Raw genomic sequence first — 14684 nt, 5'->3', positions numbered from 1 at the left:
TTTTGCATAAACTTCTTAAAATATATCACTTGTCAAAATAGCTTTCAGGTTGTTTTATTTTTAAAGCATGTTGGTACCTTGTTAAATTTATTTTCTGACATATATGCTCTATACTACAATCAAATGAAGACATACTTCCAAATAAATGACTTTGAACAAATATTTTATGGGTGATTTTTGCATACTGCAAACACGTACATAATTCAAAATATGAAGTCAGCTAGTATTTACGTTTTAACATTCAATGATATAGGACTGCACATAGCTACTAACTCACAAGATATCATGCCAAAAAATTGAATACGGTTGACAAATCTGCAACAGAAGCTCTGGGGTAATGTCATCATTATGACGACATGTAGAGCATAATACAATTTTAAATTGCTCATATACTTGATACACTTCCCCCAAAAAAGAATGGTAAGCAACTGTTTTTTTAAAGATATTCTAAAAACAGAACAGTACACACAACATCATATAAACCTTATTGTGAAGCATAAGATACATCCTTGCTATTCTTCTGTTCTTCTCATCTTAATAAGTGCATTCATGATCAAAACAAATGCTACATTTTGCATATTTGTTTTTTTATACATTTGTGTGTAAAAAATGAAGGTCCTTCTCATTTGATGAGGTAGAGCACTAATTTATTTCTATTAATACATTTTCTAAAGATTACAACTTTAAGAGGAAGTCACTGAATCAACTCTCTAGCATGCGTCTTTGCGATGAATGCAAGAAAAAACATCTCTCTCATATACTGTATATCCTAAAGAAGCTGAAACTGACATTCGAAGCAAATTCTGCAGTTTAACGGCATGTGGTTTTGGTTTATTGACTTAAAAAAAAATGTACATACAGTTTCTTTTAAGCATCCTATTTATTGTGGAGCAATTACTTTGGTTAATTGCGTCAGCTGTCTCTTTAATATCAAGAAAACCAAATGTATGGCTAATTCACCACATAATCATACATTATATCTCACATGCACAAAGCAAAATACAGTATAAAAAAAAAATTGTACAAATGATTGGTTGAAATGTCCTTGCAATTCATATGCTAATACTAAAAGTAAGATTCAAACTTAACATACATACAAAAGTAGCTTGTCAACCTATAACATTTTCCCCCAGACGTGTAAGACGAATCCTTACAATATCCTTTACAAAGATGATTCAAAATCTTGTTACAAACTTCAAAGATATCAAAGCATATGCCTCCTATTAACTCTAGTATAATAGAGTAAATTCAAACCCCCATTTTAATATGCTTCATGAAAAACATTAATGGCCTCTTTTTGGGTCACATTTTAGTTTGGGGACCAAATTTTGCTGCTAATTAATAGTTATTAAGGTAGTTGTTAGGTTTAGATATGCGGTAGGATTAACTCACCTAAAATATAGTAATACAGAATAAGGCATTCATTTGTGCTTTATAAGTACTAATGTGCATGCAATACAATATGCTAGTGATATGCATGCAACTAGTTATTTGTGAGAATTGGTCCCCAGACTAAAGCGTCTCCCTTTATTGTAATATATATAAAACAGGAAAATAAATAAAAAGCGGAACAGAATAATGGCATGACACTGTTAGCTTATAGATTGTGTGCACTGACGCCAGTTAAAGGGTTAGTTCACCCCAAAACTTGTGTTTACTCACCCTCGAAGCACCCTAGCTGTATTTGACTTTCTTCTTTCAGACAAATCCAGTCGGAGTTATATAAAAAATTATCCTGGCTATTCCAGGCTATATCGTTGTAGTCAGCGGGTGTTGCAGTCACCGTTGAACAGTCCACATTTTGTCAAATAAAGCTCATAACTAAACGTGCCGCAGATGGCTCTTTTGGATGAATAAAGCCCCCCCCTGTACCGAATCCATGTGTTTTTGTAAGAAAAAATATCCATATTTTAAACGTAATACATTGAAGCAGTTCTGGCGGATGACGTACGATGGGCAGCGTTGCGTGATTAGTGACGAAATCGGAGAGAAAACAAAACAAAATGCCGGTTATGATTTAGAAATGAGGATTTGTACAGAAATATGTTGGAGGATTTTGATATAAGCCAAGAGGAGACTGGTTTTACTTTAATGAAGTAAGGAAACTTTGCCTCTTTTTCTCATATAAACAAACTTACGAGACCAACATATCTCAGAGGCATGCGCAAAGAGCATATTACGGCCTGTGTCATCCGCCAGAACAGATCTGTGAACGACAGATTACAGAAGTGAGAGAAAAGTGTTTATTACTGAATTGAAATATGTTGAAATATTTTCTTAGAAAAACACATAGATGCGCTACAGGGGGCCTTTATTCATCCCCCGAAGCCATCTGCGGCACGTTTAGTTACGAATGCGCGAGATTTATTTGACGACATGTGGACTATTCAACTGCAACTGCAACACGCGCTGACTACAACAATACTGCTTGGAATAGCCAGGATAACTTTTTAATATAACTGCGACTGGGATGATTCGAGTGCGAGTAAAACACAAGCTAATTTTCATTTTTGGGGTAACTAACCCTTTAAGAGGATCAATACATTTTGAATTGTGAATCTGAGAAGTTTAAAGTTTATGACCAAACAGTCTTTTTATAGTGCATTTCTGTAAACGTTCACAGTAATTGTTTGTGTGCACAACAAACACATAAGAAACACACTATTATTATTATATAGTGCATCCCTAACAGTTTTCTTTAATGGAACAACATGGAACAATAAAACATTTCATTAAGTCATGAATTTAAATTGTATTAGTTGATTTTGTAAGAGTGAATTCTCTTTCATTTACTGGAATTAATTGCTTTGAATGATTCATACGCACTATAAAACCAGAATATTTGACTTTTTAACATTTACTTAAATCTCGTGACTCCATGTTGTAACAACAAAATAGGTTCCTTTAATAGGTACTGCGTTTAGTAAAAAAATATACAAACGTGTGTATATAATATGTATCTGTGTGTGCGTATGTACAGTATATACATCCTATTTAGCATTTGCTGGTCAGTTAGAATAGCTACGTGCTGATAGTGTATGTACATTTATACAAAACAAGGTCCAATGTCCGTTTACTGTCCTGATGAAGATTTGCGATCGGGAAATCTTCGTTTTGTCACTCTGAAAAAGTCTGAAAGAGAGAGAGAGAGAAACATTTTAGAATTGCCATATAAAAATATCTCATAATGCCCGTAACTAATATTTTTTAACAAAGTCCTGATCACATTAGTCCGGCCGTAACGGCGTGACCCAAAGAATTAAAGTGACAACTACTGTATATCTTCTGTCTCACCTGTGATGCTCGCTTGTCTGCGTTTGACCCCTAGCAATGCAGCCATTTTCTTCTCTGGTTTGGTTCCCCTCAGAGCTCCTCTGGTCCGCAGCTCCAGATATTTCTCTGTGGCCATAGCTGGAGACGAACAAGCCTCCACCGTTTGCTTTGCCATCCCGGGCCTGAACACACAGCTATGGTAGAACACTGGCACATCCTGGCACCGCAGCTCCTCCCACTCAATGCGACCGGGGACTGGTTGGTCCATCTGAAAGTCAAAGTTCCAGCGCTGTTTGGCGATTTCCATGTTCATGCAGAATAGCCTCTGGAAGTCCTGCTGTAACTGCTGGTGGTCCACTGGGCCAAACAGGTTCCGCCGGACCACTGCTGCCTGAGGTTTAATGTCCTCCTCCTGCCCTTCCAGCAGCCCAAAATAACACGTAACTCGTGACATGGACATGTTCCTGCGACAAAGAATAAAAATGCCCCAAAAGTATTGGTATTAGGGGTCACTGTGTATACGAGTCAGGATTAATAAAGATTCTTAGAAATATATTCTCTGTATTGATGAAAAAAGGCCAACTGTGTGATTTGTGGATGCAAAAAAGATGCACCATTCTGAATAAAACTGAAGATACTCTTTTAAATTTAAATTTAAGGTATTGTTGTTATTTTTAATTGAACCTCAACTGTTAAAAATAGTATAAATTAACAAACAAATCAAGTTTTTTTTTCTTAAAAACTGCTGCATAAAAAAAATAAAATTATTTTGGTCCAAAAAAAATTACATTTTGCCGAAACTACTTGATTCCTTTTTCTAAAGAATACTTTTACTAAGGCTTTTTTTCCATCAATGTACGTGACCTTTATTGTTCTCAAATACAAAACTTTATTGAGTGTAAACTTTATTTTTTCCCCACAACACAAAAGTTGCATAATTTATTTGATGACTTTGATTGGGTAAAATTAAATTACCCATCTTAAAATCGAAATAAACAAATACTAAGATTATGCCACATCGTCTATACTCTTTTTAAAGAATCCTTTTATTGGTGTTTCCTGTCATGATCAAGATTTCTTTAGTTCAGTATCCCCAAAAATATAATTTCAGAAATTAAATTAAAAGCTGTATGCACTTTTAATGTAATTTTAACAAATAAAAACGTGTCCCCGGACCACAAAACCAGTCATAAGTTAAACGGGTATATTTGCAGCAATAGCCAACAATACATCATATGGGTCAACATTATATATAACATGCATTGCTAAGGACTTAATCTGGACAACTTTAAAGGCGATTCTTTCAATATTTTTTGCACCCTCAAATTTTAGATTTTTGATGCATGGTTTGTTAGGAAACCAATGGAAAGTTTATTTATTCCGCTTTCAGACGATGTACAAATGTAATTTAAAAAATAATAATAATTAACCTTATTACTGTTTTTGTGGTCCAGGGTCACATATTAGACATGGAAAAAAATATATTAACGTCACATTTATTTTGTACGATCACATCGTTACCAATGAAGAGAGAAATCGAGTGAAGCTTGTTTACGTCGAGAAAGTAGGCGCAGCACGCCTATCAAATTACTGTTGCACAATACTACACGCGCACGAGAGAACAGAAAACACGAGGAATGACTGACACCGCGTGCTGTTATTCACTGCCAATTACCTTTATAAAACAGAAAACATGCCCCTCACCTCTCTAATATTGACAGACACAGACTGATAGATAGATAGATAGATAGATAGATAGATAGATAGATAGATAGATAGATAGATAGATAGATAGATAGATAGAACCCTAGTACATTTGGAGTGAAGAATATAGTCATGCAGAAATTGTCTAAGGTTATGTCAAAAACAACCGACAAATATTAAACTCACCAGTCGAGTGAAAGCAGAGCTCTAGATGAGGGAGATTAAATCCACTAACGTTACTAATGCACTTTCTAATCAGTAACAGAAGTAAAACGACCTGAGCTACAAACACAACAAGCGCAGCGAAGTAATAATAAACTCATATGCAGTAACGTTGTTTGTTTTGATGGCAGGACTGCCCCTTGTCACGTGACTCGCGAAAGTACTCCGCTCAAAATTTTAATTGTCAAAATGTACAATAACAATGGATTTTTGCCTCTCACTGATGCTAAAATCGCAATACGCGTAAAATTAGAGTACCTTTTCCACGTCTTAACGCCGCAGCGAGGTCTCTTTGGAAAGTAGGTCAAATCCCCCGGAACCCCCGCGCGTGACACACATTCAGTGTTTTGCTCTTGCCAAGATCAGCTCGGGCGCGCGCCCAAGAACTCCAGTCACGTTGATGTGCAACGTGACGGGGAGGAGCCACACGCGGGATGGATTTGATTTTATCCAGTGTAAGATGATAAAGTCAGTTCGTGGCGGGAATTCACCTTTTAAATTGGTTTGCAAACCGCCATTAAATCCTAAAAGAAGAAGAAGAAGACGATGAAGGACTGATGGGAAAAATGAAGCCTTTTAGCCGATTTTAACGCTTTTCTTCTGAAAACAAGAATAAAAAGACACAGAACAGGCGTGGTGCATTTTAAGTTGTAAACCTGCAATGTTTATTTTACTAGATCACAAATTCGACAGCTTTTTATTCCTATTTTTCCCTAGTCGGTTATTGTTTTTTAGTATGGAATCCTGTTTCCGCCACTGAAAAAAAAAGAAAGGGAGAAGTTCTTACAATTGCAATTTTTTATCTTACAATTCTGTGAGGAAAAGTCAGAACTGCATGATTGCATCAGGCATTTATGTTGAAAAAAACAGAATTGATGAATTGATGTTGAAAAATTGCAAAGTTTTCCTAGGACAAGAATGCATTCAGTTTTAAGGACAACTTTGATGACAGGTTTTTATCCACTTCAAATGTTGACTAGTAAATAGTAATAAACACTTTGAGATCATGCACTCCAGACAAACAATTTTTTTTTTTCAGGAAAAGTGGGTCATCTCTGATTTATCAAAAATTATCCTGTATCTGTATTAGAATGTATCAAGATATTCATTCATTCATCATCTATCACACTAAAATTCATTTAATAAAATATACTGTATAGCCTAGGCTATGAGTAAAATTAGGTTCACCCAATCGATGGATAAAATTAAAAACAAAAAGATCACATAGGGTAGGCCTACCCGAATAAATTTGGAATATGTATTTTTACTTGACATGTGTAAACACTGCATTCATGGAAGCCAACAGTAAGTTACTCTCCTATGTAACTAACTATGAGTTAGCTACATAGGAGAGTAACTAACTCCAAAGTGATTTCGCCAGGCCTTTTCCTTACTCTGGATGAGTAACTGTGCGATTGTTGCTGATTTAAGTCTTCCCATAGCATGTGTGGCCAGCAGATGTCCTAAGTGTGCTGTGTTTGAACAGTGAATTATTCTGCAACTCAATTGTTCATTTGAAATGTTTAATTTCTCCTATTATCCTACACGTTTTTTGCTCAGGTAACAGCAAAACTGCTTGAATTCTCATCTCTAAGGCAGTTCATTTGCTCAAATCCCAGCAGCAACCCAACCCACAACCCCCTAAAATCATGTGAAGCCTAACATTTTGCTTAAGGCCAGTCACCTGATAGCGCCTCAGTTAAATAATGTAAAAATAATAAAAATAAATGTTGGCAAAAAGGTCATTGTTGGGTGAACTGTACGATTGTTCTTAAGGCACACACCGTTTAGATATTATTTGTATGACACGTATTGAAGTGACCAAATGAAGATATGTGATGTTGTCATTTGCTCTGTATCTTACACAGCATCACTGTCATTAGAAAAGAGAAAGGTACTTGTGGTGGAGGTGCAATCTATACGATCCTGAGCACTTCGTTAAACACTCATTGTTTATTATCAATCATTAAAGATTTGGCTTGGAATATAAAGCTTTATTTCACCCTTTAAAAATGTAAATGAGAGGTTTTGCGGTTCTGGCTAATTTAGTGATGCTCTTCCTCTTAAAGCTGCGGTAGGTAACTTTTGACGCTCTAGCGGTTAATAAACAGAACTGCTTGCGTCTTGCGGAAGAACATCGTAGCCGGAACTACTTCTCTCTGTTTATGTCTATGAAGAATCACAAAGGTACTGGGTTACTCCGCCGCGGTACCCCGAAGCAATCTAAAATAGTCCGAATATAAACACTTATTATAGGTGCACCCTAGTGATTCAGGACAAGCTAAAAACACGGAAAATGGATTCATGGTGTACTCGCTTATTATATACATTTTTCTACATTTTTAACACAAACAAAGCTACGGACCGCAGCTATGATTGGTTGTTTTTTACCGGGAGCGATGGAGTTTCTGCAAATGGCAATAGGACACTGGGAGGAGCCAGAGGAGCTTGATTTTTTCACAGATTATCTGTCTCATATTCTACTGTCAGGACATAATGACAGGTTTAACAAATATGTAAAAAATATTTTTTTTACAAAAGTTCCCTACAGCACCTTTAAAGGGACATAAACAAATAGTGTAAGCTGGTTTGCCTTGCCTGGTTTCCCTGCCTTGTTTAGTGGTTTTAGGGTTTTTTTGGGCTGAGCCTTGGGGGATGTAACAACATAACAAGGTTGAACAGAAGTACAGAGAATAAAAGCCATAATATACACAAAGTTTTCAGTTCTTTATTTAAGTACAATATAGTTAAAGACACCTAATGCCATGTTCACACAACATCAGAATACAGTTGTCGGTCCTGTATTTGAATCATCAGTATGGTTGCACTCAGTTTTTTACAGAACTGACAGCTGCATTCTATACCCAAACTCACACCCATAAACTTTCAGGACTCACAACCATACTTTCAGCAAAGCCCTGCTATGTGAAGAGAACTGCACACAGCCGCCTAAAATGTGCCAAGAATTTTTCATGTTGACTTTTAAAGCTGCTTGAGGAGTAATGCTCCCATAATAATATAGTATATTTTAAAATATCAAATCAGTATCAAGTCATATGCAACCATTGTAAAATGAACTGCATTATCTCAAATACGGTAGTTGTGTTAGCACTCCTGTTATTATATCAGCCCGGGTTCAGTCACATTCCCTAACATGTTGGAACAGAAAGCTCAGAACGATGGCAGAGACGAAATCAGGTGTTTCCAGTTTCAACTGACATCCCAGGGGTTTTTATTGACAGCTCGCTGAGGGGAATGATGTCTCACAATCACAAAATCTTATCTCTGTTATCATCTTTAGGTTTATGTTTCTAGTTCTGGTTTTGCAGTGAAAGTAATGCAGCCATCATAACTACACATGCTGTTCATCATCAGCTTTTATACGCATTTTCCCGAGTGTCTACAGTATTTACATTCCTTCCGTCCGTCCGTCCCTCCGTCCCTCCCTCTCTTGCTCATTCTGACAAGGCTTCATATTTCTTTGTTTCGTGCTTTCTCTGTCCTGAATCCTGATTATTCATTTTGTGTTATGTCTTGAGTTTGGTGCCAGCGTTTGAACACATGGCATGTGATGGCTATTACACCGTCCTCATCATTCCTCTCCAGAACAGCCTCTACAGCCCTGATGCACTGCACTGCTTCCACTGGGTAAGAGATCGCGTCCTGTGGGTCATTTTGGAGGAAAATGTTCCTCACATGGGATGAGGCAATTTGAAAAATCCAAAATGGACAAATATCAGCTGATTAATCGGTCATTCACTATATTAAGTGCCAAAACACTTAAAGGTATTATGTAATATGGGGTTTCAGTGTTTATGATAATGTTTCTTTTAGTTAAAGAGACGTAGAGATCTGGAAAGACAGAAAGACGTCCTGTGGGCTGGACTGCAGGTTGTGGAACAAACACAGCTGTGGTACCAGAAGCGCCTGAAGCTGAATTTACAAAGGCAGGTTAGCTTGAGCACAGGAGGCATGGATGGAGAGGTACGTACCTTCACAGATCACATTGAGTAATGTTTCTGTCACATAAAAGCAAGAGTACACAACTGAAGTAAAAGGAGGCCTGTTCCTGCAGACTTCAATTCAATAATTGCACATTGGAACTTAATTCAAAACTTTTCGTCTTTCAATGAGCTGATGATCTAAATCAGGGTTGTTAAATAAGGTACACATACAAAATTTGCATTGCTGTAGAAGCCTAAACCAGAAATTAAAACCACCAGCCTACAATCAATGTTAAAACAGGTGAGCCAGATCTCTCACAAAAAAATATAACCAGTGTAACTGATATGTACTATGAAATAAGAAAAAAAAAATTGTGTGTCTGTGCGTTGGTGCAATTTTGCTTGAGAAACTTTATTTATTCTAATATCGGTTATCAATTAAGAAAAATGTATTTTGCCAAAAGAATGGTGCCATTATGACATTGACTAGAGAGGGCTGATCCTTCATCTGTTTGTCAGAAGAGCATCCTAAATTGGTAGCACAGGTATCAAAACTATTTCTGAAATTCTTCCTTGTTGAATGGAAGTGAAACCAAGTTATATATGAGCCAAAAATGGTCAAATTCATGTACTCACCATCAAGTTGTTCCAAACCTGTATAAATGTCTTACTCCGCTGAACACAAAAGAAGTTAATTTGAAGAATGTTGGTTACCAACCAGTTGCTGGTCCCTATTGACTTCCATAATATGAAAAAAGAAAATTTAAGTCGGTGCCTAACTGCATTCTTCAAAATATCTTCTTTGTGTTCACCAGAAGAAAGAAACTTGGAACTTGAGGGTAACTTGAGTAGCCAAAATGATAACAGAATGTTTGTTTTTGGGCCAACTATCCAGTTAAAGCTGCAGTAGGTAACTTTTGTAAAAATATATTTTTTTTACATATTTGTTAAACCTGTCATTATGTCCTGACAGTAGAATATGAGACAGATAATCTGTGAAAAAATCAAGCTCCTCTGGCTCCTCCGAGTGGTCCATTGCCACTTGCAGAAATACATCGCTCCCGGTAAAAAACAACCAATCAGAGCTGTGGTCCGTAACTTTGTTTGTGTTCAAAATGTAGAAAAATGAACATAATAAGGGAGTACACCATGAATCCATTTTCCAAACCGTGTTTTTAGCTTGTCCTGAATCACTAGGGTGCACCTATAATAAGTGTTTATATTCGGACTATTTTAGATTGCTTCGGGGATACCGCGGCGGAGTAACCCAGTACCATTGTGATTCTTCATAGACATAAACAGAGAGAAGTAGTTCCGGCTACGATGTTCTTCCGCAAGACGCAAGCAGTTCTGTTTATTAACCGCTAGAGCGTCAAAAGATACCTACCACAGCTTTAAATGCCAAACCTAAAAAGTATAGATAACCAAAAAATTTTAATTCTGTCATTCATTACTCACCCTCATGAGACCTTCTGTAAGTTCATCTTTGGTACACAAATGAAGATATCGTTGATGAAATCAGAAAGCTTTCTGACACTGCATAGACAGCAACAGAACTGAAGGCCCAGAAATGTAGAAAGGACATTGATAATATAGTGCAAAAAGAAAACCAAAATAACGACTAAGGATTTCTTCTCTTCCGTGTCACTCTCCGCAGAGTGTTCACAACAGTACCACAATGCATGCGTGTGCTTTCTTCTGATTGGAAACAAGGCACAGCACATCCTGGTTCTACATCATAACACTGGCTCCTGCATCAGCGACACCACACGCATGCGGCGTGGTATTCTCATAGCTTCATAACATTACAGTTGAACCTCTGATATCACATGGACTATTTTAATGATGTCCTTACTACCTTTCTAGGCCTTGAACATTTCAGTTGCGTCGCTGTCTACGCAGGGTCAGAAAGCTCTTGGATTTATGTGATGAAGTTAAACGAAGGTCTTAGGTTTGGAATGACAGGGTGATTAGTTAATGACAGACTTTTCATCTTTGAGAGAACTATCCCTTTTGATCCTGAAATCCTTGGTAAGTTTGGTCATGTGTGTTTGATTAAGGTTATACTGTAGCTAAAGACTGCTGAAAAGTTGGAATACAAGAGCAGGATTAAGTAAACTTGGTGTACTTATACAGACTTTTCAAAGGTACAGTTTGGTACAGTTTGTTCAATATGTTGTACTATTATTTACATGTGTCTCATTGTTACAGCTGGTGAAACACTGGCTTTCCTATCTGTACTTAACTAATTTATTTTACATTTTTGTCCTAAGAAATTTGTAAAGTACCTGTACGTTACAGGGCAGGTGGTCGTGCGCTCTGCGGTCTTGTATGCAGCGTGTGAATGGCAGTCTGGGTAATCTGATGAGTGACACCTGTGTCTGGAACAATCTGGCCCCAGAGGAGAGTGGAGGATCGGACTGGGACCTCCGGTGGAGCAATGCCACATTGGTCAAGGTGATGATCAGTAATAGTATTAATAATAATAGTATTCTTATTGTTTTTGTTTCTGTCGTGCAGTCCTATTCATTATCAACATAACAAGCACTGTGTGGATCTCATATACAGGAAGTGAATCAGCAGAATCAACAGATTGCCATGTTGGAGTTTGAGAAGGCACAACTTCTTCAGCAGCTGGTGTCTTACAGCACACCTGATTGATGACATCCACACATTTTCAACTTTAATTACAAAAGGGTTTCATTCAAATCACGCAGTGAACTGTAAAGGGTTAAAAATGCTTTGAAAAGACTGAATGTTAAAATTAATATAGGCTCTGGTATGCACCCGTTCCACCCTGTTTTCCATTATTTAACTGAAAGAGTTTTCATAAAATATGTTTATCTGACTTGTTAGTAGCAATTCAGATACCTACATTTATACAAAACAGGTTTTGAAGTATAATTTAAGTATAATTGAACAATGAAGATTCTATAGTATGGCTAAAATTAGTATTGCAAAATCACTTGTATTAGTTTTGATTTACATATAAACATAAAGGGGGTAAATGTTTATATTGCTTGTCATTATATTTTTATGAAGTTGAAAAATATAAAGTAATTTGAAAAACTTTAGCCAGCTGCACTGAAAATGTCACAATCAGATTTAGTTTCGGTTTCGTTTTTTGTGTACTATTAGTCTGTATTCCTTGTTTTCATGTGTTTTCTTTCTGTTTCTAGTGTTCCGAACACTACTTTGTTTTCAACTGTTACAGTTGTTATTGATTATGTTGTGCACCTGTTTTTTGTTGAGTTCCTCATCTTTTATGCCATTCATTTAGTCTTTGTCTGGCATTGTCTGTACATACGTGAAGCTGTTCTGAATTCATAAGTGTTTGTGCTAGTACGCCCTCTGGATGGACTAGCCCTGGAATGTGAATGTCTCATTAAAATAAGGAATACAAACTAACAGTCCATGAAAACAAACCTGAAACTAACTCTGATTGTGAAAAAATCAGTGCACTTGGTTGAAAAAAAAAATGTTTATATTTTCCAAATACAGAATATAATGACAAGCGATATTAACATTCACTCCCTCATTTAATATTTTCACAAAACACTGCTAACAATATAATTTCTCTTCAGTTCAGACTGAAGATCATGACTTTATTAAATTTAAACTAATACAAGTGATTTTGCAATAGCCAGAGCCTATGCCCTCCATGGATCCTCCACTGATGGAAAAGGTTGTCCCAGAGCTAGAGCATGTAGCCCTATTTATTTTGAACTGTGTCCATCCTGGAGAAAATATTAAGTTAGACTTCCTGGAGTGGAGTCCCACTCATGCTCCCATCTCTGAGGTGTGTTTGCCTTTGCCGCCCTGTCAGGATTGATTTACTTGCTAGTCCATAACTGTTCCCAAGCATTCCCCCTCCACTGGTTTCCTCCGGTGGCCATACTCCTTCTCTTGTGACCATTTTGTTCGGCTAGCTTTCATAGACAACATTTTAGTTTGTTTTCCTTGTTTTAATGTGTTTCCTATCCCTTTCATGTTCTGTTCACTAGTATCCATAGTTACTGATTGTTGTACACCTGTTTCTTGTTGAGTTCCTCGTTATCCTGTGTATATATATGCCCTTTAGTGTCCTCACTTCTTGTTTTACCCATTGTTAAGCAGATATGTTTCTTCTTAATTTTTGTTGTTTTTGTTATTAAACTGCAAAGAGCTCAATCTGGGTCCATATTTTTTCTATCTGCCTCACCCTAACAGAAATATGATATATATGAAATAAAGAACAAAAGTGAACTTAAAGACAGTTGTATATATAAATAATTGAACAAAATAAGAGATTTCATATTCATTTATTTGAATATTTAAATCCAGACTGAAATCAGTGACAGTGTATTGAAAACATACTATTAATTCAAAAGCTACAGAAATCGATGATGATATGTTGATATATGCACATAACAAATGTAACATTTAAATACAGGCTTTAATAGTTAAAATGCATTTTATTACTGTAATGTGTCATTTCAAATGTAATGCTGTTTCAGTGGGAATGCATTTGTAGGTAATTCTAAAACCACAAGCCCATTCTAAACCCACTTTTAAACCAATGAAAACTCTTTTCACAGTTTTCACCAACTGTGTATACTAACATAACATACAGTAAGCAACATAATCTGTATAATTAAATCGATAAATTAACATTTATCTGTTTTAGATTAAAGTTTTTTTTATATTAGTGACACTTTTTGAATTTGTGCTTTTGAAATTATTCTTATTACTAAATATTTTAAAGAAATAACATCAGTTTTCATATTATTATTATTATTATTACTAAATCAACCCACCTTTACATTTTATTGAAAACCAGAAATGGAATTGCATCAATCTAGACCACAGACCATCCAGCAGAGAGCAGCAGAATATTATAGAAACAAATTACGTACTAGCAGCTGTGTTCTACTGAAAGGTGAACGTTATTTCACCAAGTGCAGCATGTTACTGGAACAATATCCATATTGATTCTGGAACAACATTCCAATCAACCAATCAGAACTGACATATTGAGTTTGCAGGAAATGTCCATTTTAGTGCTTCTACATCCTCCATCATTTCCTTCTGATTTTAGGGCTAAATTATGGGTAGGATTAGGTTTGGGGTAGAGATAGGGTTAGATCTATATTTTTGAAGAATAATGTTGATTTCGTATCAGGGCCGTAGTTAGGGTTTGCGGGGCCCCAGTGCAGGTTGTACCAGTGGGCCCTGTTTGAAACTTTTAATTTGTTTAATTTGTATGTTCGTTCTATTTGTTTATTTGTGCTATTTATACATATGTTTAAGTTTTTCAAGTTTGTAGGTGTTCAGGTACAGAAGCCAAATAATCAAATGTAAAATAGCCCTGCATAGTCTTCACTGTAAAAATTAAATATACAGTCAAAACAAAACATTTCTCACATTATCACAGTTTATTAGCTATACTTTAGATAATGGTAACAAAATATGATATGAAGAGTTAACAAATTAATATTGATAATGTCAGATAACTTTGTTATAACAGTGTGTAATGGATTACAATCAACCAAAAATTCAGAC

General features: G+C 36.1%; 2 protein-coding genes across 3 annotated transcripts; one reads left to right on the top strand and one right to left on the bottom strand.

The window, feature by feature from the left end:
* Positions 1–146: 146 nt before the first annotated feature.
* On the bottom strand, positions 147–5596 carry cdkn1d (cyclin-dependent kinase inhibitor 1D). 2 transcript variants are annotated; one of them, XM_052554324.1, is made up of 3 exons: positions 5458–5596; positions 3295–3737; positions 147–3132 (listed from the first exon to the last, which is right to left on the bottom strand). In XM_052554324.1, exons 2-3 carry the CDS (start codon positions 3731–3733, stop codon positions 3074–3076), a joined length of 498 nt encoding a protein of 165 aa, XP_052410284.1. In that variant the 5' UTR covers positions 3734–3737; positions 5458–5596; the 3' UTR covers positions 147–3073. The 2 variants fall into 2 exon arrangements, with proteins under 2 accessions (XP_052410284.1, XP_052410283.1); XM_052554323.1 differs by lacking the exon at positions 5458–5596 and adding an exon at positions 5164–5445.
* A 3053-nt stretch (positions 5597–8649) lies between these two features.
* On the top strand, positions 8650–13313 carry sapcd1 (suppressor APC domain containing 1). The gene is made up of 4 exons (XM_052554325.1): positions 8650–8847; positions 9034–9183; positions 11445–11600; positions 11712–13313. The coding sequence occupies exons 1-4, from the start codon at positions 8761–8763 to the stop codon at positions 11802–11804; spliced, it is 486 nt and encodes a 161-aa protein (XP_052410285.1). The 5' UTR covers positions 8650–8760; the 3' UTR covers positions 11805–13313.
* Positions 13314–14684: the final 1371 nt, after the last annotated feature.

The sequence above is a fragment of the Carassius gibelio genome, chromosome B4 (assembly GCF_023724105.1).
Source record: "Carassius gibelio isolate Cgi1373 ecotype wild population from Czech Republic chromosome B4, carGib1.2-hapl.c, whole genome shotgun sequence".
In the NCBI taxonomy this organism is placed as follows: Eukaryota; Metazoa; Chordata; class Actinopteri; order Cypriniformes; family Cyprinidae; genus Carassius; species Carassius gibelio.
Note: the sequence above shows the minus strand (reverse complement) of the source record. Positions and strands in the feature narration are given on the sequence as shown.

Bases quoted from the DNA above. Each gene is read 5' to 3' on its own strand.
- cdkn1d (XM_052554324.1), bottom strand. From the start codon at position 3,733: ATGTCCATGTCACGAGTTACGTGTTATTTTGGGCTGCTGGAAGGGCAG. The intron at 3,133-3,294 runs GTGAGACAGAAG...TCTCTCTTTCAG, and splicing joins CAGACAAGCGAGCATCACAG to ACTTTTTCAGAGTGACAAAA.
- sapcd1 (XM_052554325.1), top strand. From the start codon at position 8,761: ATGGCATGTGATGGCTATTACACCGTCCTCATCATTCCTCTCCAGAAC. The intron at 8,848-9,033 runs GTAAGAGATCGC...TGTTTCTTTTAG, and splicing joins CACTGCACTGCTTCCACTGG to TTAAAGAGACGTAGAGATCT. The intron at 9,184-11,444 runs GTACGTACCTTC...TGTACGTTACAG, and splicing joins CAGGAGGCATGGATGGAGAG to GGCAGGTGGTCGTGCGCTCT.